A 27,426-nucleotide genomic window follows, 5' to 3' on the forward strand; every position below is an offset into this window, starting at 1 on the left:
TTTAAAACCTCCGTCCAGTAACATTAGTAATTACTATTGTAGAAATAATAATTATGGATCAATCGATTACATATGTGGGATTTGATAATAAAGTTTAAAAAAAATATATAAGTAAACATCACTGAACAGAGGCCCCCTGATCACTGTGGGCCCCTAGGATACAGCCTAGGATACAGCCTAGGATACAGCCTAGGATACAGCCTAGGTTATCCTGTGCATTAATCCGTCCTGATTACCTGGGAAGACGCCTGTATTCTACCTTTAAAATTTTACTAATTACTAAATCTAATTAAAGGTACAACAGTGGTCCTTGAGGTTGTTTATGTACTTTAACATGTCGTTTCCAAGTAATAAATACACACTAAAGGTACAAAGGATGTACGCTTGAGGTAGACAAGAAACCCTACAGTTTACTACTCCAAGTATTTAGAAAGAAAACTGAGTGATCTGGCAACTCGGCTGCCTCTCTGCTCATGTTTCCCCCAGATGTCGCTGTTGGAAGTTGAGCACTGTACTTGGGACTGGGTGTCTCTCATAGCGCATGGTCACGGTTGCGTTTTTTTCCATTTTTTTTTACCGATGCTCCCCCCCCTCCTCCAGTGCGATCCCGGCGCTGTTATAAAGTGCTCATGCGTTCCCCCCTCGCGCTCTCTTCCCCCCCGGCCACCAAACCGTGAGTGTCCAACTCACTGTTCTTGTCTCTTTAAAAAAAAAAAAAAGAAAAAATATATAAAAAATTAAAAAAATAACAAAACCGCACTAAAAAAAATCAGGACCTTTTTAAAAAAAAAAAAAAAAGAAAAGAAAAGAAAGGAAAATAGATCATTTATTTTAACACTATTTCCCAAAATTAGAACAGGCCTCGGTGTTGTTATATTTTTATTTTTTATTTTCATTTTCCGACGCTGTGGTCCAAGACAGTCCACATTTCCACGCCGCAGCTGTCAGCACCTCACCGGCGACTGAGAATTAAACGCGCGTCAAACTTTTATTCCGGTTAAATCCAGAACGCGCACTTGGGATCGGCACTCGGACAGCAGGACAGGGATCATGAACGCGGCGGGGAGCAGCTACCCGATGGCTTCTCTGTACGTGGGCGACCTGCACCCGGACATCACGGAGGCCATGCTGTATGAGAAGTTCAGCCCGGCCGGCCCGGTGCTCTCCATCCGCGTCTGCCGCGACATGATTACGCGCCGCTCTCTGGGCTACGCGTACGTCAACTTCCAGCAGCCAGCGGACGGTAAGCGCACGGCCAGAGCGGACACCCCGGTGATCTGCGTCTCCTTTACCCCTACACACATCCCCGCATACCCACTAGCGCACTCTGAAGTCATATAAACAAATAAGAGCTAGTGCGCAACCGGAATGTCAGCGCATGGAGTGACCTTCCAGTGGCGCACTATTTAGTACTGTAGTGTGTAGTGTGTCATGTGTACTGTGTAGTGCGTGTATCCCGTGTAACCTTCATGTGTGTGTGTAACCATATTGTAACACTGCTGTTTTGACTACATGTGAGGAGAACCACGTTTTTGGCTCGAGTAATCTTGCGCTATGGCTACCTTCAGCGTTGCCAGATTGACTCATCAAAATCCTTAACACGCTTCATTCCTTTGTAGTCTAACTCACATTCACTCTAAAGTCGACTGTACATAACAAGCCAAAACTACACTTTAAACATTTTTGTGTTGTTCCGTTTTTTTCTAACAAATATCTCAGGAGTGTACCGAAGTGTCCAATCTGGCAACCAGCATCCACCACTGAGCAAATACTAGCTTATATTGATCCGAAAGTGTATTTAATAACCCCCAAAAAAATACACTTTAAACATTTTCGTGCTGTTATATTTTGTCTTTAATCAGTATCTCAAGTGAGAATAGAAGTGTCCAATCTGGCAACCTGCAACCCACCCATGTTTCTATTCCTATATACACTATAACTTATTTATATTTATCCTATATTATATATACCATGCAAAAATATATATTTCACACCTTTTTTACACTTTACACATTACATTTTGTGTGCAACAAATATCTCCCGAGTGTGTGGAAGTGTCCAATCTGGCAACCCGCGTCAGCTGGCCGCACTCCAGGCCTGGACATTGCACTACACAGCACATGTGCGCTGAAGAGCTCCCCCAACCACCACTTGCTTAGTCATGTGTTATTTTTTATTTATAAACCATACACTTTGTTTATTAGCCTGCTATATATTTATAAGGAGTATGAAGAAAACTAATATATGGATTGATTTGTGATTATAGATTTCTACTTATTTATTTATGTAATACCATATATCTTTATAAATAAAAAACTATATATATATATATTGAGTAAATGATCCACTAAATTATAACTACATTGAATTATTCACAGTAAAATCCCCAGTGTTGAATTAACAGCAGGCTGAATTACGTCCAGCTGGATACAGATTAACTCTGTCAAACAATCTGAGAGCTTAGAGTTATATTAGAGAATTATATATTATATATTATTTAGCTTTATTAGATTGATCTGACTTAGATATAGCTTATATCTGTGAGTTCCTTATGCCTTATACAGCAGGCGACCTGGCAATGCTGGTAGCTATTTAACCTTTTTGTTTTTATACATTTTGTTTACATGCTATAGTATACATATATATACTATATATGTGTGTGTGTGGGTGTGTGAGTGTGTGTGTGTGTGTCAGAAATTTAACATGAAAATATTGCCTAAAAGTATAACTTTAATTATAAAGTTCAAAAGTATCTGTTTTGAACTTATTGGTGGTCAAAAGTGGCCCAATATCATAAAATCACAGAAAATTATTATTATATTATAAGGAATAAGATATTCTGTGTTTTAATTTCTGAGCAACAGTGTGGTGTGATGATGCGGTGTTACTTTGATTCACTTCCTATAACAGCACATCCTGAAGTGTTTTATTCCTCTTACACCACAGAAATTTACATTTATGTATCATACTTTTTATCCATTTATTGTTACATTTTAATGTTGTGGAACCTCCACTAAACAAGTTAGCTGCTGTTATCACTTACATTATAGCAGAGAAGAAAGCTCTCCCGTGTCGGAAAACTTAAAGTTACAGCTTTACGCCTGACTGGTACAAAGTGCTGACGCTGGAGACTCCTTCCATAAATGTTAAACAAACATCTTGTTCCAGAAACTTTCACCATATCAACGATTATACGCATCTGCCGTGTAGGTCCCTGTGAATGAGCTGTTAGAGCGAGCGCATTAATATAAACCTGTGATGTGCAGCTGCGCTACTGTCAGAGCTGCTGTTATAGAAAATTAATCAACACCTTCTGACCAATCAGAATCCAGAATTCTACAGCATTATAGTATCATGCATTTAAGAGTAGCTGCTCTCTGAGGAGTAATGATATGACAATATAGGTGATGAGACACTTGCATTATAGTTTAACTCTAATCATTTCTAACCTTGACAAAGACTCAGGCTGATGAGAAAGGGTTCGAAGAGAAATTAAGCATGTGCTATTTGTCCTACATAGCTAAACTGCTCTATTTCCTCCATATCACCTGAATCACCTGAACACCGGGACGCTTTATTGAGGAATTTGTTGAGGATCAGGCGTTTGTTCTGTACCCACTCGATGGCGTTTGAGGTGTGGTACCTGAGGCACGTGTACAGAAACGGCTCAGGTTGAAGGCTGGCACGTTGACCCACATTTGGCAACGCGATGTGACCCATTTGCGCTATTTAAAGAGCGATCAAGGGAGAACACTGTCGTGAAATTAGCATTCTGCTGCCTTTGTGTCAGCTCACAGAGACAAGGCATTAAAAATGGGGTCTGTAATGATATCAGGATCTGTTACAATTCCACTGGAAGTCAAGGGAAGCTGGGTCACATCTCTCTGGCTGTTAGGAGACGTGTCTGGGGTCAGAGGGGCGAATTTCAAACACGCTTATACACATTAATTATACATATGGATCTATGGCATTGCAGTGGCTATCTTTTAAAAAAAGAACAAAATGACATCATAGCGATAAAGACAGAGTTTCATGCCACACCAGCATCAGACTGAGGCACGGGGCGTGGCCTAAAGTTTGTAGATAGAAATGTGTGTTGGAAGTGATATGGAGGATAAGAATGACATGGTAGCAAGTGAAACTATCATGAATATAGTCGAATATATCTAATATTTCTTATTGGAAGATTACAATAAAACAAATATATGATTATTAAACCTGTTTCTAGACATCGTACTAATTTTTACTAATTTCAAGCTTGAATTAGTCTTGTTCAGATATTTTTTGCTAATTCTAAACATAGAGTATGAAAATGGTTGCTAGAGATTTATATATGTATAAGTATCGAAAAACAGGCTAAATAATATTATATTTGATTTATAATAATCTCATAATAAGAAATATTGGATAAATTTGCCCATATTCAAGATATTTTGACTTGCTAATATATCTTTTTTTTTTTTGCCATTTTATAAAACTTTATGTACAAATTGTATAACAGAGCTGACTATTAAAGGAGATTTTTTTTTAAAATCTTAATAAGCTTCTCTTTCCCCCATTTGTTAGCTACATTATCTTTGTAGCTTCAGTGGAAATCTAAAGAAGCAAATATTTCTTGGTTTATTTACTGCATTTAAGGCTGGGGGAATTTTTTACTGAGAGATATTTTGAGTTTTCATAAGAGTTTTTTGTAAGAATGTGTCATTCGTAGTAAAAATGATTGCTTGATGACTCAGACACAGAAGGAGCTGGGGATAAACGGGGGAAAAACGCTATTAATCAGGAGTGATCCACACATTAGTCACCAAGATGTCAATCAAACCATGAATAATACACTCTTGCAAGAAGATAAGCAAGGAATAAAGCACAACGTGACAGAGATACTTGTACCATCCACAAGGTGATTATTTTCTTAACACGTCCTGAAGTGTTTTATTCTTCTTATACCTCAGCAATTTGCTAATATTACAGTGCTTTATTTATTAAAGAACAGCATATTTTAGTATTTATCTATTTAGAGTTACATTTAATGTTGTGGATTGTTCGCAAGACAAGTTAGTTCCTGTTGTCACTTACGTTATAGCAGCTCTAAACAGTCATTTCCTCACCAGCCTCTCTCTTTTTTTCGCTCTCTCTTAAAGTTAAAACCGAGACTTTCCCATGTTGAAAAACATAAAGTTCCAGCTTTACCTCTGACTGTTACAAAGTGCTGACACTGGAGACTCCTTCCATAAATGTTAAATAAGTACCTCCTCACAGAAAACGTCATCATATCAAAGATCGTTGTCCTTTGTTATATAACACATTTTTAATTTGTTTAGCATTAGCTGTACAAGTCCCTGTGAATGAGCTGTTGCCATAGAAACCATAATGTATTACAACGAGCGCATTAATATAAACCTGTGATTTGCAGCTGCACTAAGATTCTGACCAATCAGAACTGCTTCAGACGGTTTTCCTGCATAAAAGCTGTAATGTAAATCCTTCACAAACAGATCATTGTGTAAACTCCAGTAGTAAAGCAACTGGTTTATTCCAGTTATAGTGAGGTCACATGACACAGAGTGTCCGATTCATACTTAACATAAAGACATGTGGCTGTGTGGTGCTGTGTGGTGCTGCAGCACCAACTGGCCGTTTCTGCTTGAGGCCCTTCACCCCCACACGTCCTGTTCACAGCATACGGGGTGAAAAGTTCAGCGCTTAACTGTTAAACTCACAAACACACCGAGCTGAGACGCACAGGACGTGACGGTGCATGGACACTTCATGTGGTGCAAATCTCACTGTCCTCTCCCTAATCCCTTATCCCTTATCCCTAATCATCAACACCTGGATTTCAAACATATATTTTATGAATATTAGCTAATTATTGTTGATTAATTTTCTATAACAGCAGCTCTGATCGTAGTGCAGCTGCAAATCACAGGTTTATATTAATGTGCTCGTTCTAATACGTTATCGTTTCTATAGTAACAGCTCATTCACAGGGACTTGTACAGCGGACGCTCCACATAAACGTGTGTAATTGTTGATATGATGACGTTTTCTGTAAGGAGGTGTTTATTTAACATTAAAGGAAGGAGTCTCCAGTGTCAGCGCTTTGTAACAGTCAGAGGTAAAGCAGGAATGTTTAAGATTTTCGACGTCTTCAGGACAGAGGAGCTTCCAGTTTCTTGGTAACATGTCAACTACATTTCCATTTATTATTGTTTAAAGAGAGAATAATAAGAGGCTGGTGAGGGAACGAGTGTTTATATCTGCCATAGCATAGGTGAGAATGGTAACTAATTTGTTTTGATGAACTATAAACAGCTATAAAGAGTATGACATGGCTTTATGATGTGTTAGCATTGGCAAATTGCTGTGGTATGAGAGGAATAAGATACACCATAACTTCAGGGTGGTAACACTAACTCTGCTTCTTCACAACACCCTGTTGTTGATTACTTTCCTCTAACAGCATGACGCAGGGGGGTTTCGTTGTTACAGTTGTGCAGTTCGGGGCCATACAGTGTGGGTAAACAACAGATACTGCCATAATGTAAATAACAACTTTTCATCCAAGAACATACCACACATAGAGCTACACTACATGAGCTGCAATCAATTGTGTGAGAAATACATTGGCTTGCATAAATATTCACCCCCTTTGAATTTTTCCGTATATTGTAGTGTAGAAATCTGGAATTTAAATGGACTTAATTAGTCTTAATGTCATGAAATTACACAAAATAGCCCACAATAATAAAGCTTGGAGGAAAATCAACATAGTTTGCAAAATTATTTAGAAATAAATTTTTTTTTTTTTTTTTTTTTCGAAAGTTACGATTGCATAAGCATTCACCCCGTTGCTGTGAAACCTCTGAATTAGTTCTGTTGCCATCATTAGTCACATAACTGGATGAATGGAGTCGACCTGAGTGCAATTAGAGTGCGAGATGATCCCAGTAAAAATACAACCCAGAGTTTGTTAGAGAATAAACCTAAAGAAAGCAAACAACATCATGAAGACCAAGGAGCTATCAAAAGAAGACTGGGACAAATTTCTGGGAAAGTATCAGTCAGGTTTCGGATATAAAATCCCGTCCCCTCTTCACTCACGGATTTCTTGATGTCTTTAAATTGTCATGCTTTCTTACATTTCATTCATTTGACAAACAGTGTCAATTACTTAAGAATTATCTTTTGTTTATTCTTGCTGTTTAATGCTAGCATCAGACATATATAGTAGAGTCTTTCCATAACATTTCCATAATGTCTGGAGTAGATTTCCTACCGTAAGTACATTAACATATGGGCATATTAAAACTAAACTAATGCTAAAAAAATGATATCTTTGCCTGTTTAAGTTCTCTCCAGATCATAGCATGTGCTATAGGTAAAAAGTATGTGCTGTAGGGGAAAAAGAGCTTTGCTTCATCTTAAATGTTTGAGTTATGCTACCAGGTTAAATTGCAGGTCTTCAGAGTAAATTTTAGTCCCGGTGAGAAAAAGTGCAGAGCCTGTTTTTCTTTTCTCTGTGAGTGAACCGAGTTGTCGTCGGCATGCACCAGCTGCGCGTGGAAGCAGTTGTCACACACATTTTTTTGTCCGAGGCGTCTGAGCTCCATCAATGGGCAGGGAGCTTGCGGCTCGCTCTGGCTGCCAGAGCACAGCTTTAGCTCGGCTAAATATAGACTGAACTAGTGCACGACTCCAACAAACGAGACGCAGCCTGCTGGACAGGATCACTGTCGGCCTACAGGACTCTTATTACATTAACAATCAAATCTGATTAATGTTGACGTATGGTTATGATGTAATAAAGAAAACTGGATGTTTTCTCAGATATTCCAGAGATTTTATTTCATCCAGAAGCCACAAGGCCTTATTAAAGATGGAAGCATATATTATTTATTAGTTTTGCACCAAACTCGTGTCACGGTTTGGGATTGAGTGATTCCATGAATCTAATAAATTGGGAACCATTTAGACCTTGTAATCAAGCTTTTATTTTTATTTTTTATCATACTTCAGTCTCATTTTTACAAGGTTTCTTTGCTGCATTTTGCTCTTAAACACAGTAACAGGGTTGAAAGTAACAGTATTTTTTTTTAGCATAGAAGTAGCAAATACACAAAATGTGTTTGACTAACATCCATGCTAATGGCATGAGGACTTTAAGGACTTTCTAAAAATTGATTTACTTTTTTTTTTTAATTAATAATTTAATTTAAATCTATAATTTTGGTAACAGGGTAATACATTCAATGTGACCTCTTCACAAGAAAATAAAGAAATAAAGAATGAAAGAACATAATTTTCTTCTTCCCATAATGTTCAGGATGATGAAATCTGAATGATGCAACTTCCTGCTGAACATGTGACTTGTGGAATAGTCCAAATATGACATAGCGATGAATGTGTTCAGGTAACAAGGCTGAGTGAATGAACTAAAGTGTACATTTTTAATCATCTATAATCCATTACTCATGGAAAAGGCTGTTTCAAGCATGAGGTGTTAAATGGATTCACACATTAATTCAAAAAGAATATGATTTTTGAAGGATTTAATGATTATATTTGAAGGTAAAGTGTAGTTAGTGGGACGTATAGTGAGCTGGGATGGGTAATGTGCTGCAGATTTTGTAGGTTTTATTAATAATGTAAGTTATTTATATGAAAATGAAGATTGTTGTTGTGAAGGAAACTTTACTTGTGTTTAAAATGGCTTTAAAATTACCTTTATTTTACGTACAGGTATTTATGTAAATGTAATATCAGTGGGACATAATTGGCACCGCAATGTAACTGCCATTTTGGACTTATGATCATGTTAACTTAAATATAAACTCAAATTAATTGAAGATTGTAGGGATTTTTATCTGCTACTGGAACTGCAGTCTTATTGGATAGTTTGTATAAAAGTAGTGAAAGGATTTTTGAATAGTGAAAACTGGAATTGGTAAATATTTTTCTCCTAAAAGTTTCTCCTAAATTTGAATATAAATTTGCATTTCTGAAATGTGAGCTGAAAAAGCACTTTATTAAAGACTTTGGCAGTACAGGACTGGTAGCTACTGACTTGAATTTAATTCATTTGAGCCAAGATATTTCCTCAGACAGTTCAAATCTGACTGTAATTTTGAATAAAGAAAGCTGCATTTCTATTTTCAGAGATTTTATTCAATCCCGGAGGCAGAATGGGATTTGCTAGGTTGACGTTTTTGGATTTTTCGGAGTGCATCATTGATATCGTCAGTACTTTTATAACACTGATAGACTCTGTTAGAGCAGTAACTGTTTGAGTTTGGGAATCATTTCTGTACAACTTGCATCATTTTATATTTCTTTTACTTCCAGTATCGAGATATGAGTTCTTTATGAAACTGTGCACAACTGAACTACAGGCTATTCTTGAGTTTTGGCAAATGAGTTAGCTGTATTATCTGTCCCATGCAGCTGGAGCTCATGTGTTTATCATTCCTACACTTTCTGTCATGGTTTAGTCGAGGGTATGTAGAATGATATTAATTAGCTTTTTAGCTATCAGGTTATCAGCCAGCTAGTTACTAACAGACAAGCACAAAGAAATTAGCTTTTCCAGCAACTCTTCTCATCCAAAATGAAGTGAACATAATTCTTCTAGACATGGATTCCATGGTTGGGGTTAATTAACCAGTCGTAGGTTGTGTTACAGGTTTTGCAAAATTGTTGAAGAGGCTTTAGATGGGAGTCAGTGAGCTCAGAGCTGGGAATGTTCCAGACCTGTCTTTGTCTTTCGCTCTGTCTTTCTCTGTGTCTCTGTTTCTCTCTCTCTCTCTCTCTTTGTATGTTTGTTTCTGTCTCTCTCTCTGTCTGTCTCTGTTGCTCTCTTTTTTTCTGTCTGACTCTCTTGCTGTCTCTCCGTCTCTCTCTCTCTCTCTCTCTCTCTCTCTCTACGTGTCTCACTCTGTCTCTGTGTCTCTCTGTCTCTCTGTCTCTTTCTCTCTGAGAGTCAGTGAGATTAGAGCTGGGAATGTTCCAGACCTGTCTTTCTCACTGTGCGTCTGTGTCTATCGCTCTCTCTCTCTCCTTTAGTCACTGTCTCGCTCTCTGTATCTCTCTCTGTCTCTCTCTGTCTCTCTCTCTCTCTCTCTCTCTGACCCTCCATGTTGAACACAATCACTGTGCAAACTGCTGATGGTAGCAGAGTCAAGGCTGTTTCGAGTTGTTAACTAGACATGTGAGTGTGTGTGTGTGTGTGTGTGTGTGTGGTATTGGAGTGATGGGAACAAAAGGAGGCTGATGTGCATGCCAACACAGACAAGAGAGAGAGGCATCTCATACATCTCTTGGTTGGTAAACTAAATAAACCATGTGTGTGTGTGTGTGTGTGTGTGTGTGTGTGTGCATGGTAATAAATCTGCCACTGTGTGAAGAGGCCGTCATCCTTAAAAACAGCCCTGTGTGTGTGTGTGTGTGTGTGTGTGTGTGTGTGTGTGTGTGTGGTAAGAGCTCACATTATAAAAGCAGACTCATCGAAAATGATTTTGAAATATTTATTATTCAGTAGCAGATTATTTAAAACTGAGACACGCGACTGTGAAAGAGATAAAATCCTCGAATGAATCTGAAATCTGTCTGAATCTCCGGTTTAATTATTGTCGTTTAATGCTGAACAGACGATAAGCCCTATTCAGACAGGATTAGTCTCATATGTGGAGGTGAGGTAATGTAAATTATTACCGGAGTATCTTTGGGATTTTTGTCATTTCAGTAATTTTTACAGACTGTGCGATCCCATGTTAGGAAACAAACGAGCAGTATAATAATGTCAGGTAATACATATCTCATTGTAATGGACATTATGGTAATGATTCTCTAATATCCTGATGGAAAAAAGAGGATTCACACCTTTTCTTCAGTATAAACACACTCCAGGAGGCGCTCACTCTTTCCTCTCATCTCCTGCCGAAACCAGAACGAAACCAAATCGAGCATAAAACACAAACTAATAAAATATAGATGATGGTTTAGGACTTATCAGGAGTTTTAGGTACGTTATGGAGCTCCTCGCACAGGTAAAGCCTACATACATGTCGTGGTCATGTGACCTACTTGTCATCACACACTACAACAAGTGCTTTAAGGAAAATAATCAATGACTTAATAAAACTTGGAGATGCTATTGAAAGTGTTTTATTCCTTTTATACCACAGCAGTTTATCAACTCTAACAACACACGTCAAACTCACAGAGACTTCACAGAGATTTCACTACCAAGCCAAAATTTTTTTTGCCAAATTATATTTCTCATACATCATTCATCACTAATGTGAAGAGGCTAAGAACCAGTAATTATTTAAGAAACCCTTAAAGAATGCTTTTTTCCCCCAAAGTGTCAAGACAGTTTAGCTATGCATTTAACAGGTTTTAGGTATGAAGAAAAAAATAATGCCTGAAAAATAATTTGGAGTTTGTAGCACACACTTACCCAGTTACTACATACGCTCTTAGAAAAAAGCGTTCTTCAAGCGTTCTTTACATTATTAAGGATATTTAACTTAAATAAATAGTAAATAAATCTTTACTCTATTTTTTCTCCTTGGCACTAGCATATACCTGTTTGTTTTTATTTTTATTTATTTATTTATTTTACAATAGATGTAGTACTTCAGAAGTAACTGAATGTTATGGATGAAAAGATATGCAACAAAAAATTCTTTAAAATGTTAAAAAGTTAAGAAACCTTGATGTTACTTTGGTTGTTCCTCTAATTGACTCCTTAAAGTTTCTGTGTAAATGGTTTCAGGTAAAACTCTTTTTTTTTTAAAGATCCCTTCATTATCCAATGAACTGTTGTAGAACCCTAAGACTGTACTAAATACCAACACAGTCTAGCTAAATTTTAAACACGGGACAGGTTCTAAGTATTACGAACTTTATTACAAATAATGTAGACTTACCCAGTTAACCTACGAACCCCTGATTATCCTGTGAACCCTTAAAGAACCCTTGAAGAATCCTGTATTAACTGGGAAAGTGTGTGAATACAAAATCCAAATTATTGGTAAATATTTTTTTCTTAATACCTAGGACCTGTCCGTTGTTTATCATTTAGCTAAACTGTCTTGGGAGCTGGTACAAAAGGGTTCTTCAAGGGTTTGTAGCCTCCTAAACAGGTTCTACTTTGTTGCAGGATTCTACATAAAACCTTTAAGGGTTCCCTCAGAGGGACAACTGAAGAACCCATAATAGTTCTACATCTTCTTAGCTTGAATAAAATTTAATATCTCATTGGCTAGTGGAGAAAATCAGCCGTGTAATTATTTTTAATGACTTTTGTCTAATGTACATTTACTAACGTTTCTGTTTTATAAATATAAAAACATGCAGTTTGGAAAAATTCATGCCTTTATTAATGGTTCTTGTTGCTCAAGTGAAGAAATCTGCAGAAATTTATACCATCGTGTTTGTGTTTTAGCCGAGAGAGCTCTGGACACGATGAACTTCGACGTGGTGAAGGGCAAGCCCATCAGGATCATGTGGTCACAGCGAGACCCGTCGCTCCGCAAGTCAGGCGTGGGAAACGTCTTCATCAAAAATCTGGACAAGTCCATCGACAACAAGGCCCTGTACGACACCTTCTCAGCCTTCGGGAACATTCTGTCCTGCAAGGTAGAACCACGGCATCATTTAGCGTCACATCTTCTCCTTACAAGACCAACAGTTATCAGACTACGTGTTTAATAATAAAGAAGCTGTGTCATTATGTCCTCGGTGTTAACCATCATACAGCTGACGAGTTTTTCCTCCTGCAGGTGGTGTGTGATGAGAACGGATCCAAAGGCTACGCATTCGTGCACTTTGAGACGCAGGACGCTGCTGACCGCGCCATCGAGAAGATGAACGGCATGCTGCTGAACGACCGCAAGGTGTGAGTGTCCATGCAGGGGGTGGAGGGATGCAGTGACGGGGCGGGGCTTAACGCACAGTATTGTTTACTCACATGGGTTTAGTGTCTGAGAGCGAAAGTTTTTCCCGATCACCTTATACTGGATTTTGGAAAATATTTTGGGGAATTTTATCATTTAACCATATAGTCATTCATAAAACTATAGTCTACCAACACATCAAGAGCTGTTTTTATTATAAAAAGTAGTAATTTAATAACATAGGAAATAAAAATAGTTATTGGTAGTGGCTTCTTGGTAGTGCCTATCTGTACTAATGAAGGAGGCGTGGTCTATGTGCCTATCTGTACTAATGAAGGAGGCGTGGTCCATGTGCCTATCTGTACTAATGAAGGAGGCATGGTCCATGTGCCTATCTGTACTAATCAAGGAGGCGTGGTCCATGTGCCTATCTGTACTAATGAAGGAGGCGTGGTCCATGTGCCTATCTGTACTAATCAAGGAGGCGTGGTCCATGTGCCTATCTGTACTAATGAAGGAGGCATGGTCCATGTGCCTATCTGTACTAATGAAGGAGGCGTGGTCCATGTGCCTATCTGTACTAATGAAGGAGGCGTAGTCCATGTGCCTATCTGTACTAATGAAGGAGGCGTGGTCCATGTGCCTATCTGTACTAATGAAGGAGGCGTAGTCCATATGCCTATCTGTACTAATGAAGGAGGCGTTGTCCATGTGCCTATCTGTACTAATGAAGGAGGCGTGGTCCATGTGCCTATCTGTACTAATGAAGGAGGCGTGGTCCATGTGCCTATCTGTACTAATGAAGGAGGCGTGGTCCATGTGCCTATCTGTACTAATGAAGGAGGCGTGGTCCATGTGCCTATCTGTACTAATGAAGGAGGCGTGGTCCATGTGCCTATCTGTACTAATGAAGGAGGCGTGGTCCATGTGCCTATCTGTACTAATGAAGGAGGCGTAGTCCATGTGCCTATCTGTACTAATGAAGGAGGCGTTGTCCATGTGCCTATCTGTACTAATGAAGGAGGCGTAGTCCATGTGCCTATCTGTACTAATGAAGGAGGCGTGGTCCATGTGCCTATCTGTACTAATGAAGGAGGCGTGGCCCATGTGCCTATCTGTACTAATGAAGGAGGCGTGGTCCATGTGCCTATCTGTACTAATGAAGGAGGCGTGGTCCATGTGCCTATCTGTACTAATGAAGGAGGCGTGGCCCATGTGCCTATCTGTACTAATGAAGGAGGCGTGGTCCATGTGCCTATCTGTACTAATGAAGGAGGCGTGGCCCATGTGCCTATCTGTACTAATGAAGGAGGCGTGGTCCATGTGCCTATCCTATCTGTACTAATGAAGGAGGCGTGGTCCATGTGCCTATCCTTTCTGTACTAATGAAGGAGGCGTGGTCCATGTGCCTATCCTATCTGTACTAATGAAGGAGGCGTGGTCCATGTGCCTATCCTATCTGTACTAATGAAGGAGGCGTGGTCCATGTGCCTATCCTATCTGTACTAATGAAGGAGGCGTGGTCCATGTGCCTATCCTATCTGTACTAATGAAGGAGGCGTGGTCCATGTGCCTATCCTATCTGTACTAATGAAGGAGGCGTGGTCCATGTGCCTATCCTATCTGTACTAATGAAGGAGGCGTGGTCCATGTGCCTATCCTATCTGTACTAATGAAGGAGGCGTGGTCCATGTGCCTATCTGTACTAATGAAGGAGGCGTGGTCCATGTGCCTATCTGTACTAAGGAAGGAGGCGTGGTCCATGTGCCTATCTGTACTAATGAAGGAGGCGTGGTCCATGTGCCTATCTGTACTAATGAAGGAGGTGTGGCCCATGTGCCTATCTGTACTAATCAAGGAGGCGTGGTCCATGTGCCTATCTGTACTAATGAAGGAGGCGTGGTCCATGTGCCTATCTGTACTAATGAAGGAGGCGTGGTCCATGTGCCTATCCTATCTGTACTAATGAAGGAGGCGTGGTCCATGTGCCTATCCTTTCTGTACTAATGAAGGAGGCGCTGCCTGTCTGTCTTTCTGTGCTAATAAACGGGCGTGGCTCTTGTGCCTATCTGTACTAATGAAGAGGGCGTGGCCTATGCACTTGTCTTTACTAATGAAGGAGGCGTGGCCTATGTGCCTGTCTGTACTAATGAAGGAGGCATGGCCTGTAAGCCAGTTTTTCACCTTAAAGGAGGCGTGGCCTGTAAGCCAGTTTTTCACCGTAAAGGAGGCGTGGCCTGTAAGCCAAGCTTTCACTGTAAAAGAGGCATGGCCTGTAAGCCAAGCTTTCACCGTAAAGGAGGACCTGTCCGGAGGCGTGGTCCATGTGCCTATCTGTACTAATGAAGGAGGCGTGGTCCATGTGCCTATCCTATCTGTACTAATGAAGGAGGCATGGCCTGTAAGCCAGTCTTTCACCGTAAAGGAGGCGTGGCCTGTAAGCCAGTCTTTCACCATAAAGGAGGCATGGCCTGTAAGCCAGTTTTTCACCGTATAGGAGGCGTGGCCTGTAAGCCAGTCTTTCACCGTAAAGGAGGCGTGGCCTGTAAGCCAGTCTTTCGCCATAAAGGAGGCGTGGCCTGTAAGCCAGTCTTTCACCGTAAAGGAGGCGTGGCCTGTAAGCCAGTCTTTCACCATAAAGGAGGCGTGGCCTGTAAGCCAGTTTTTCACCGTAAAGGAGGCGTGGCCTGTAAGCCAGTCTTTCACAGTCTTCATCTGAACTGTTGTTTATAGACACTAAAATTATCATAGCAGCTTTTCAACACTTTGATCATGTTTCTCCATTTCAGTGCTGTTATACCTGCAACTCACCCTGCCTGCTTTTTCAGTTTGTTTTATATATATATATATATATATATATATATATATATATATATATATATATATATATGTATATGTGTGTGTGTATATGTGTGTATATGTGTGTATGTGTGTGTATATATAAAACCCTGCTTGTTTGTTATAGTGATGGCCAATAAACACCAATGCAAAAGCGTGAAAGTTGAGGAAGAGAAAATCCTGCATGGCCAGGTACTGTTTAATCTCAGAACGCTGATTTCAGTAGTCACTGAAGTCCAGTTTCTCACATCCTCCAGTTTCCCTTCTGCCATCTCTACACACTCTCAAGTGCATCAAATATATAATCATAAAGCTGAAGGGTGTCTGCGGCTGCTCTCGGACAGTCCTGGGATCTGAACTCCCAGCCTTACTGGTCATTAGTAACTGTTAACGAGTGTGTAACGAACCTGTGATCTGCATTACTTTAAAGCGTCCAGTGATGGAGTCTAAAAGTCTGAGATATTCACACAAATTTCATAAAGAGCAAAAATAAAAAAAAATCTGTTAATAATGTATTCTTAAATAATAAGACTTCAGTAATATTGTGTTTTAGTCCTTACAGAAAAATCACATACATTTCACATGTGATGGTGCATTTCACCATGTTATGCCCCGAATTCACTTCAGTACATATGAATGATTTGTGATCACACGTGAAAACGTAACACATGGAACTAAATGAATAATGTGCTAAAATCAAAATGCAGAAAAATAAAAAAACTTGTGAAAATAAATTAATCATGTAATAAAATTGTGCAAAATAAAATAGTAAAATGAACAGTAAAATTAACATGTAAAAAATTAACCAGTGAAAATAAACTAATTATTAATAAAATCATTTAAAAATCAAAATCACATGCTTTACATTGTGAAAAATTTACTTGAAAAATGAACATTTATTATGACATTCGTTATGTAAAAATTAGTTATGAAAAAAGTTACATTATGAATTATATAATAAAATCATATGAAAAAGAAATTACATGCTCTACATGTGAAAAATTGACATGACAATGAATAAATAAATGAATGAATAAATAAAGTAAACAAATAAATAAATATAAAATGAATAAAGTAATAAAAAATGAAAAATTAATGTGTGAAAAATTAATAATGAAATAAAGTCGCATGTGAAAAATAAAAAAATATGCTCAACACATGAAAAGTCAACACGTGTAGTGTGTGTGTGTGTGTGTGTGTGTGTGTGTGTGTGTGTGTGTAGTGTGTGTTCCCGTGACCTGGACGTGATTCTCCTGAATCTTTTTCTCACACTGCTTGGCCTTGTCCTGTTTCTATGGAGGGATTTTGGACACGGCTCTTTTCTTTCACTCGAGTCACGTCTCTTCTTTTTTTCTTTTCAGGTTCGTGGGGAGGTTTAAGTCCAGGAAGGAGAGAGAGGCCGAGCTCGGCGCCAAAGCCAAGGAGTTCACCAACGTCTACATCAAGAACTTCGGCGAGGACATGGACGACGACAGGCTGAAAGACATCTTCGATAAATACGGTAGTGAGAAGTGTATTTCAGTGTGATGTGCTGGGAATGTAGCGCTGAGTTTATAAGAAAGCCATTTATTTCCATTCGGACTTTTTTTGCTTGCTTGCCTATTTATGTGTTTTATACTATTTATGAAGTATATTTTTAATTATCTTATCTAACACTGATTTTATGATAAAGCATATTTCTTTTTGTTTCGTTTATTCTGTTCAAAAATAAACTGCTTTGCTTTTTAATTAAGGTAGTAATTATTTTATTATGTTACAATTCATGTTTTTCATGTTTAATTAAATTTATTATTAAAAAAATTATGAGAGCGTATTTGTTTAATTTATTTTCTAACACTGATTTTATGAAAAAGCATCATATATCTTTCTGTTTTCCTCTTTTTTTTTTCAAAAAGATTTTTTGTAAAAAAAATACTATAAAAGCAGTGTTAAAATATCTTTTAATAAAATTAACATTTTGTTAAAAAATATTTTAGCACTGCTTTTATAGTAGTTGTTTTTATAATTAATTATTGTAAACTACAGTTTTTGTAAGAGAATAGATTAATCTGTTTAAGACTGATTATACAGATGTTATGAGAAAGCTTTATATCTCTTTTTCTCTGTGTTATTTTTATTTTTAACCCGGATCATTTTATTTAACACTTTTTGTATTATTTCAATTAATTAATATGGTAAATAAATGTGTTATTTAAATGTTAAATATTAAACGTTAAACAGAGTTTATAAGAGAATACATTTATTTATTTGTTTGTTTGTTTGTTTATTTATTCCATAATTTAATTTTGAATATAATTACACTTAATATTATATTATTTAATGTCATATTATTCTAAAATATTCCTGTTTTTAATGCTTATTTTTAAGTATTTAATTATTAATTTATATAACTTTAATTTATACATATAAGAATGTCAGAGAATTACAGTTCAAATATTAGTTAATTGTTAACGTAATTATTAGCAAGGTATAGTCGGATATTTTACCATTTCTGCATGCACAGTAGAAAAGATTTATTTGTTGGAGCTACAGGAAAAAAACACCTTTTTCCTCTTTCCTCACCTGCAGGTAAAACTCTGAGTGTGAAAGTGATGACTGATCCCATGGGGAAATCGCGAGGATTCGGCTTCGTCAGCTACGAGAAACACGAAGACGCTAACAAGGTGCAGTAGAAACTCCATCAGCTGCCTGTGAGGACGAGCAGAGACTGCTGTCTCCCATTTATCCACACAATAATACAGTTTTTGTCCTGGGACATGTAACATTATCACATACATATTTAAAGCTACAGCTCCTGAACATGTTCACTGCTAGAATTTCATGGTGAGATTTGAAATATGGGGTCATGGATGGTTGTAACAGAGGCTAACTGCTTGCAGAGTGTCTTTTGATGACAGAGATATGAACAGATGGACAGATGACAGCTAAAAGAGAAAAAAGAATGCATTGTCTTGTGTTGGATGGATGTGTACAGTATACAGATGAAATAATGCAGAGATAGATGGATTGATGGAGAGATGAATGCATTTACGGTTACAGTATTTGGCACACATCTGTATTCAGAGCATGGATGGATGGATAGATGGATGGATGAAACAGTATGTGGACAGATGAATGGCTGGATGAAAGAATGCATAGTTTGACAGATAGATGGATGAATGAAAAGATGGATAGATGGATGGGATGAAAGGATGGATGGATGGATGGATGGATGGAAGAAAAATCATATAGAAAGATGGATGGATGGATGTAAGGAATAAAAAGCATATAGAAAGATGAATGGAAGTAGAAGCATATAGAAAGAAAGAATGAATGAATGTATGAATGAAAGGATGGGTGGATGGATGGATGGATGGAAGGAAAAAGAAGCATATAGAAAGATGGATGGATGAAAGAATGCATAGCTGAATGGATGGATCAGTGATGAATGGATGGATGGATGAATGGAAAAAGAAGCATATAGAAAGATGAACAGAAGTAGAAGCATATAGAAAGAAAGAATGGATGGATGGATGGATGGATGGAAAAAGAAGCATAGAAAGATGGGTGGATGAAACATATCTCATGGATGAAACATATGGATGGATGGATGAAAGAATGTATAGCTGAATGGATGGATCAATGAAAGATGAATGGATGGATGGATGGATGGTTGGATGGATGGAAAAAGAAGCATATAGAAAAATGAATGGAAGTAGAAGCATATAGAAAGAAACAATGGATGGAAAAAGAAGCATATAGAAAGATAGAAGGATAGATGAAGCATATGGCTAGATGGATGGATGAAAGAATACGTCACTGAATGGATGGATCAGTGAAAGATGGAGGGATGAATGCATGAATGAAAGGATGGATGGATGGATGGATGGATGGATAGATGGATGAATGAAAGATGGATGGATGGTTGGATGGATGGAAAAAGAAACATATAGAAAGATGGATGGCTGAAACATATGGCTAGATGGATGGATGAAAGAATGCATAGCTGAATGGATGGATCAATGAAAGATGGATGGATGGATGCCTGGATGTTGGAAAAAGAAGCATATCGAAACATGAATGGAAGTAGAAGCATATATAAGGAAAGAAAGGATGGATGAATGTGTGAATGAAAGGATGGATGGATTGAAGAAAAAAGAAGCATATAGAAAGATGGATGGATGAAACATATGGCTAGATGGATGGATGAAAGAATACGTCACTGAATGGATGGATCAGTGAAGGATGGAGGGATGAATGCATGAATGAAAGGATGGATAGATGGATAGATGGATGAATGAAAGATGGATGGATGGTTGGATGGATGGAAGAAGAAGCATATAGAAAGATGGATGGATGAAACATATGGCTAGATGGATGGATGAAAGAATGCATAGCTGAATGGATGGATCAGTGAAAGATGGATGGATGGCTGGATGTTGGAAAAAGAAGTATATAGAAAGATGAACAGAAATAGAAACATATAGAAAGAAAGAATGGATGGATGAATGTATGAATGAAAGGATGGATGGATGGATGGAAGGAAAAAGAAGCATGTAGAAAGATGGATGGAAGTAGAAGCATATAGAAAGAAAGAATGGATGGATGGATGACTGCATGAATGAAAGGATGGATGGATGGAAGGAAAAAGAAGCATATAGAAAGATGGATGGATCAGTGAAGGATGGAGGGATGAATGCATGAATGAAAGGATGGATGGATGTAAAAGAGCAGTGTGTTTCTCCACTCCCAGGCCGTGGAGGAGATGAACGGCACGGAGCTGAACGGTAAGACCGTGTTCGTGGGACGCGCTCAGAAGAAGATGGAGAGACAAGCCGAGCTGAAGAGGAAGTTTGAGCAGCTCAAGCAGGAGAGGATCAGCAGATACCAGGTAGCTCAGAACAATGCATCACGCTAACCGAACGCTAACTTATCCTTCCTTCACATAACCGTGATGAAATGAACATGTGTTTACAGGGTGTGAACTTGTACATCAAAAATCTGGACGACACCATCGACGACGAGAAACTGCGTAAGGAATTCTCTCCGTTCGGCTCCATCACCAGCGCCAAGGTCAGCGCTAAATATATTAACTTCCTGTTTACCTGTTTACTTTTAGCTTTTCACCAAAAAATAAGATTCACAGAATTACAGAATTAAAGAATTGTAATGTGTAGAATGAGAAGAACTAGACGTATTAGAATTACTGGAATGACTGAAATAATAAAAATTAAATAGAGATAAAAATGAGAAATATTTAAACACAATAATTAAATTGTTACAATTATTAGATAATTATTTAATTATAACAATTAGATAATGAGATTTATTATAATTCAAATTAGACTTGTAAGTAGAATAATGATAATTACTAGCATTAGAATTATATAATTAGTTACATTTATTAGAATTAAAAGGAGATTTTTTTAATTGGAATAATTAAATAATTAGAACTTAGAATTATATATGAATTAAATGATTAAAATAATAATAGTTAGAATAATAATTAGTCTAATTAGAACATTAGAAAAATAATGATTCATTTTTATTTAGTGAACTTTGGTACTTCCTTTGTTTCAGGCTTTTATTACAATTTTTCTGGCCCAGAAATTAGCTCCGCCTCCTTTCAGAACCAATCCGCCGAGCTGCTTCTTTAAATCTTTACGTAGAAAAAAAAGAGTGATTCACAGTTTTTTTTTATTAAGTGAACTTTGGTAATTTCTTTGTTTCAGGCTTTTTCTTACATTTTTCTGGCCCAGAAATTAGTTCCACCTCCAGTCAGAAACAATCCACCGAGCTGCTTCTTTAAATCTTTACGTAGAAAAAAAAATAGTGATTCACAGTATTTTTTTCAAGTGAGCTTTAGTAGTTTCTTTGTTGGCTTTCTCTTAGATTTTTCTGGCCCAGAAATTAGCTCCGCCTCCAGTCAGAACCAATCCGCCGAGCTGCTTCTTTAAATCGTTACATTATTTAAATATATGTCTCTCTTGCACCAGGTGATGCTGGAGGAAGGACGCTCTAAAGGCTTCGGCTTCGTGTGCTTCTCGTCTCCTGAGGAGGCCACCAAGGCCGTGACGGAGATGAACGGACGCATCGTGGGCTCCAAGCCTCTGTACGTGGCACTAGCGCAGCGCAAAGAGGAGCGTAAAGCTCACCTCACCAACCAGTACATGCAGCGCATCGCCGGCATGAGAGCCATGCCCGCTAACGCCATCATCAACCAGTTCCAGCCCACCAGCGGATACTTCATGCCCGCCGTGCCGCAGGTGAGCTGGAACCACTCTTTCACACTGACTGACTGGTCAGAAGGTGTTGATTAATTTTCTTTTACAGCAGCTCTGACAGTAGTGCAGCTGCAAATCACAGTTTTTTTTTTTTATTATTATTATATTAATGCACTCGTTCTAATACGTGATCGTTTCTATAGTAACAGCTCATTGACAAGGACGTGTACGGAGGACGTTTCACATCATCTAAGCCTAATAATAAATCACATTTTAAAAACTTGTTTTTTAACAAAGATAAATGTTGATATGGTGAAGATTTCTGTAAGGAGATGTGTAGGGTAGGAGTCTCCAGTGTCAGTGCTTTGTAACAGCTATGAGTCTATAAAATTATTGCTAATTTTAAACTCTATAAGTAGACATATGATAATAGTATCATGAAACTAAGCTAACAATATGTGTTCATTACTGAGTGGAGTATTAGCATTAGTTCTTGTGAAGAGTATTAGCATTAGCTCTTGTGGAAATTGAAAAGTATTAGCATTATTTCTTGTGAAAAGTGAAGAGTATTAGCATTAGCTCTTGTGAAGAGTATTAGCATTAGCTCTTGTGAAGAGTATTAGCATTAGCTCTTGTGAAGAGTATTAGCATTAGCGCTTGTGAAGAGTATTAGCATAAGCTCTTGTGAAGAGTATTAGCATTATTCATTGTGAAGAGTGAAGAGTATTAGCATTAGCTATTGTGAAAAATGAAGAGTATTAGCATTATCTCTTGTGAAGAGCATTAGCAGTGAATTATTTTATTGTGCAACACGGGGGAAAAATCAATATAGGAACCAATTTGAGTTTTTGCGTTTGTTATGTATCCCACAATCCCACAGGCCCAGAACAGAACCACGTATTACGCTCCCAGCCAGCTCACCCAGATGAGGCCAAACCCACGCTGGCAGCAGCAGGGGGTCAGAGGTCAGGGAGGCTTCCAGGCTGTGCCCAACTCACTGCGCCAACCTGGCCCCCGTGCCAACATTCGCCATATCGCACCCAACGCCAACGCCCAGGGACCCCGCGCCATGCCAACAGGTGCCCAGAGAGGGGGTGAGCGAGCCCCACTGACCACCTGCTCATAATGCTAACATGGGTTACTGTCCATGAAGGTCTGCTTTACAAAATGGTAAATCAGGAGGATTTAGTATTTAACACCGTTTCTTCCGCTCTGCTCCACAGCCGGCAGCGGTCAGCCCATGGGTGCTCGCCCTGGACTCGGCGTAAGCACACCACGCGCCATGCCACCCTACAAATACGCCACCGCGGTGCGTAACACCCAGCCTCAAGTAGTCCAACCCATCACCTTACAACAGGTACGTTTCTCCAGAACTTAACAGTATGATAAACTAACGGTAAAATAACCCACGTTTAACCACAACGCTGATGAATTCTGGATTCTGATTGGTCAGAAGGTGTTGATTTGCAGCTGCAAATCAACACGTTTATATTAATGCACCAGTTTCTATAGTAACAGCTCATTCACAGAGACTTGTATTAGCCATTGCAGGTGTGCATATGTATTGGCCCCCCTTGGGACCACTGTAAAGCAGATATTATTTGGATGGTGGTTTATTGTCAGTACAGCAGTAGCACTGATATGGTGGTGTGTGTGGTGCTGGTATGAGTGGATCAGCTACATCAATGCTGTTGGAGTTTTAGGGTGCTTTCACATATGCAGTTTTCAGTCTGTTTAAATTGAGCCCTGGTGCGTTTTCCCATTTGGTGTGGTTCTTTAGGCAGTGGAGAACACAGCGATCACCCTCAGGTGAAGAAAAACTCAACCGGTCCGAGAGCGTCTGAGCGGGGTAGCTTCAGTGTGGTTTCAGTTAAACTGTAGCGTGGTTCGAGAAAGCTTGCAGTGAGAAACCAATTCAACTCTGAATCGACTCAACTGTAGGCCATGAACCAAACATGTTTTTTTTGGTTTCTCAGTAGACATGAGCTGCAAAAATGATCTCTGAGATGCAAACCGAGCCAAAGGACAGAGCTGTATCACTGCGGAAATTCCATGTAGCCTGGAGATTTGGACCAACAAAAAAGAGAAAATAAACCCTGACTGCGACACACAATGTTTTAAACTAGTTATATACTAGTATATACTATTACTAGTGTAAACTGGTTATATACTATAGTTTTATACTAATAATATAATTAGCTAGTAATTTATTCAGCTCTGGGTCTGTGTTCTTTGTGCCCTGGTTTCTATGCACACTTGGTAAAGCTTTGTTTACATTTTTCCATCACCATTATCAATGATGATCAGTGAATGAAAGACTTTTACGTGTACATTTCAGCTCTACACACCCTTCAGACAACGTTTTGGTTTGTTTAATTATGTGCAATGAGAAAACAATCTGTACCATATAGCAAACTAATCTAACTATAGCATATAGCATCAAATTTCATTGTGATTCAGAATCAGCATCCAGACTAATAGGTGTGAAAGCAGCAGTAAACACTGTGTCAACATTTACTGCTATTTATTCTCTCGTTGGTCAATAGAGCAATAGAAGGAGCTATAGTCAGTAATTGTACACCTATAAAATGACCTATGTAGTAGGTGGACTGAAGAAAAGGTAGATGGACTTAATAAAATAGGAACTGGCAGTTGTGTATAAAAGTGTGTGTATCTGTGTTTGTATTTTCAGGCCCAGCCGGCGGTGCATGTACAGGGTCAGGAGCCTCTGACAGCCTCCATGCTGGCTGCAGCTCCTCCACAGGAACAGAAGCAGATGTTGGGTGAGTGGTACAGATAGTTTAGTGCCAACACACACACACACAAACACACACACAAAAACACATCAAAGTTCAAAGTTTCAGACACACAAGACCGTTCAATAAACCTGACTTCTCTTCACCATCAATTAGTGTTTGCTCTTCTCTCTTTCATCCCTTTGTTACTCCATCTCCTTCTCTTCTTCTTCTCTTCTGTTTCTGTCCCTTTTTCTCTCTTCTTTTTTCCTTCTGTCCAACACCTCCTATTTTAATCTCTTTTCCTCCTTCTACTCCTTGCCTTCTATTATTATTATTATTAATCTCAATCATTCTCTCACCTTTTTTGCCCCTTACTTTTCCCTCACTATTCCTCTGTCTTTCTCATCTTTCCTTTTTCCTGTCCCTTTCCCTCCTCCATCTTCTCCTGTTTCACCTTCATCTCTTATACTCTCTTCCTCATTCTCCTTCTGTCCTTACTTGCCTATTCACTTACCTAATTCTCTCTCTCTCTTGCTCTCTCTCTCTCTCTCTCTTGCTCTCTTTTGTCTCAGGTGAGCGTCTGTTCCCGTTGATCCAGGCCATGCACCCGACTCTGGCGGGGAAGATCACGGGGATGCTGCTGGAGATTGATAACTCTGAGCTGCTGCACATGCTCGAGTCCCACGAGTCTCTGCGCTCCAAGGTCAGAATCTCCTACACATTCACATACAATACAGTCCAGAAAAAAAACAACCTGAGCTCTGGGCTTCAGTTTCCCGGGAACATGACAAGCTGTGTTTTTTTTTTTGTATTATTAACTTCAAGAGAGAGAAAAAAGAGAGGCTGGTGGGGGAATGACTGTTATAGTTGCTATAATGTAAGTGATGACAGGAACTGACTTGTTTTGTGGACATTCCACAACGTTAAATGTAGCTATAAATGGATAAAAATTATGATAACATATTCTTTAATAATCGTTGGCAAATTGCTGTGGTATATGAGGAATAAGGGGTATGAGGTAATTGATTATTTTCCTTTAACAGAGTTTTATTCCTTACTTAAGCCAAGTACTGTATTTACCTGACAAGAATGAAGTCATTAAAAAAATTGTTACACCATTGCACCTCTCAAGAGCCTCCAGTTTGGTTCACTTTTGCTAATCCTTCATCGTGTGTGTTTTCAGGTGGAGGAGGCTGTAGCTGTGCTTCAGGCTCACCAGGCGAAGAAAGATGCGACACAAAAAGCTGGAGTAGCTGCTGCCACTGCTACATCTTGACGTGGAAACCTTACGGTCCAAATGGTAACTGTTCTGACTTCATCATTATGGCATATAACGTTGTGTATCTTGCATTTTTGTCTGAATTATTCTTTTAATAAACACTTCTAACGGATTTATTTCTTTTTTATTCTACTGTTTTTTTCTGCAGGCCGCAGTGAAGGCTTGAGAAGCGAACCCTACACTGGCTGGTGCCTCCTTTCACAACCGGATACATACAAATATATACGCATATATATAAAAACAAAATATAAAAAAAGAGTAAAAGTGAAAGTCAAAAACATACTTGAACATTTTATTGCAGGGCTTATATTTTATAACTCTGTAATCATTTTTAAATCAACACCCATACCCTATTTAAAGCGTATTTAAACATGGGGAAGTGTGGCCAGGACGGACAGAACCCTTTTTTTCTATGAGGCCATCGAGCTTGGAGTTTTTCTCTTCGGTTGAGAGGTGTGTGTGTTTTTGCTGGTTCCTCGAACTCTGAGTGGTGTGGCCTTCTAAATAAAGGGATGACTATTTCAAATGGTTTTGTGTTTATTTTTTCAGATCATCAATGTATTTCTTTACTTAACATAAAACATATACACTGACCACCTCATAGGACCCATGTATACACCTGAGTATTCATGCAATCATGTGGCATAAAATCATGCAGATGCAGATACGGCTTTAGTTAATCTTCATATCAAGCAAAAGAACAAGGAAAAAAGTATGATCTCTGACTTTTTTAACTGTGATGTGGTGATCTCCTGGGATTTTCACACACAACAGTCTCTGGAATATACACAGAATGGTACGAAAAACAAAAAACATCCAATCTGTGGGTGAAAACGCTTTGTTGATAAGAGAGGTCAGAAGAAAATGGCCGAATTGGTTCCAGCTGCCAGGAAGGATATAGTAACTGAATCACACTTTACAACCCGTGGTGAGCAGAAAAGCATCTCAGGACTCATCAAACCTAGAGGTAGTCAGAGGAGATTAAGTCCAGACTAGTTTCAGCACACAAGAAGGCTATGTTAACTCAAATAACCACTCTTTACAACCGTGCTGAGCAGAAAAGCATCTCGGAAAACACACAATAATTCGAACCTTGTGATGGATGGGCTACGAAAGCAGACGAAGTTGAAGATTGGATAAAAACTGTTTTTTTTTGTCCTGGTGAAGACACAGACTCTTGCTTTCAGAACTAGCGTAAACAGCTAAGTAGCAAGACGTAAATAATAATAATAATAATAATACAATGCTGAAGTTAGGAAAGCTTGCACTAGATTCTCAGTGTCATATAAAGTCTTACATGCTGCCATTAACAACATTTAAAAACCATCATTCAGGAATAAAATACAAAGACACATTACACACACAACCAAAGAGTGGAAGAAACACTTCACTAGCCATTTTTATTTTGGATTTTTGGACCATTTGTGTTGATAACGAAGGAAGAAATTTCTGTAAAACCTAACCTGCAT

At 38.6% G+C, this 27,426-nt stretch overlaps 1 protein-coding gene across 2 annotated transcripts; it reads left to right on the forward strand.

Moving 5' to 3' along the window:
* The first annotated feature begins 655 nt into the window (after window positions 1–655).
* Window positions 656–26,483, forward strand: pabpc4 (poly(A) binding protein, cytoplasmic 4 (inducible form)). Of its 2 annotated transcripts, none has more exons than XM_026944244.3 (14): window positions 656–1,243; window positions 12,449–12,642; window positions 12,786–12,901; window positions 17,099–17,238; window positions 18,306–18,400; window positions 20,470–20,607; window positions 20,694–20,789; window positions 21,713–21,982; window positions 22,821–23,019; window positions 23,164–23,297; window positions 24,633–24,723; window positions 25,251–25,381; window positions 25,862–25,978; window positions 26,106–26,483. In XM_026944244.3, the coding sequence occupies exons 1-13, from the start codon at window positions 1,051–1,053 to the stop codon at window positions 25,952–25,954; spliced, it is 1,890 nt and encodes a 629-aa protein (XP_026800045.1). In that variant the 5' UTR covers window positions 656–1,050; the 3' UTR covers window positions 25,955–25,978; window positions 26,106–26,483. The 2 variants fall into 2 exon arrangements, with proteins under 2 accessions (XP_026800045.1, XP_026800044.1); XM_026944243.3 differs by having other exon boundaries at window positions 657–1,243; window positions 22,821–23,034.
* Window positions 26,484–27,426: the final 943 nt, after the last annotated feature.

This window comes from Pangasianodon hypophthalmus, chromosome 10, assembly GCF_027358585.1.
Source record: "Pangasianodon hypophthalmus isolate fPanHyp1 chromosome 10, fPanHyp1.pri, whole genome shotgun sequence".
Classification (NCBI taxonomy): Eukaryota; Metazoa; Chordata; class Actinopteri; order Siluriformes; family Pangasiidae; genus Pangasianodon; species Pangasianodon hypophthalmus.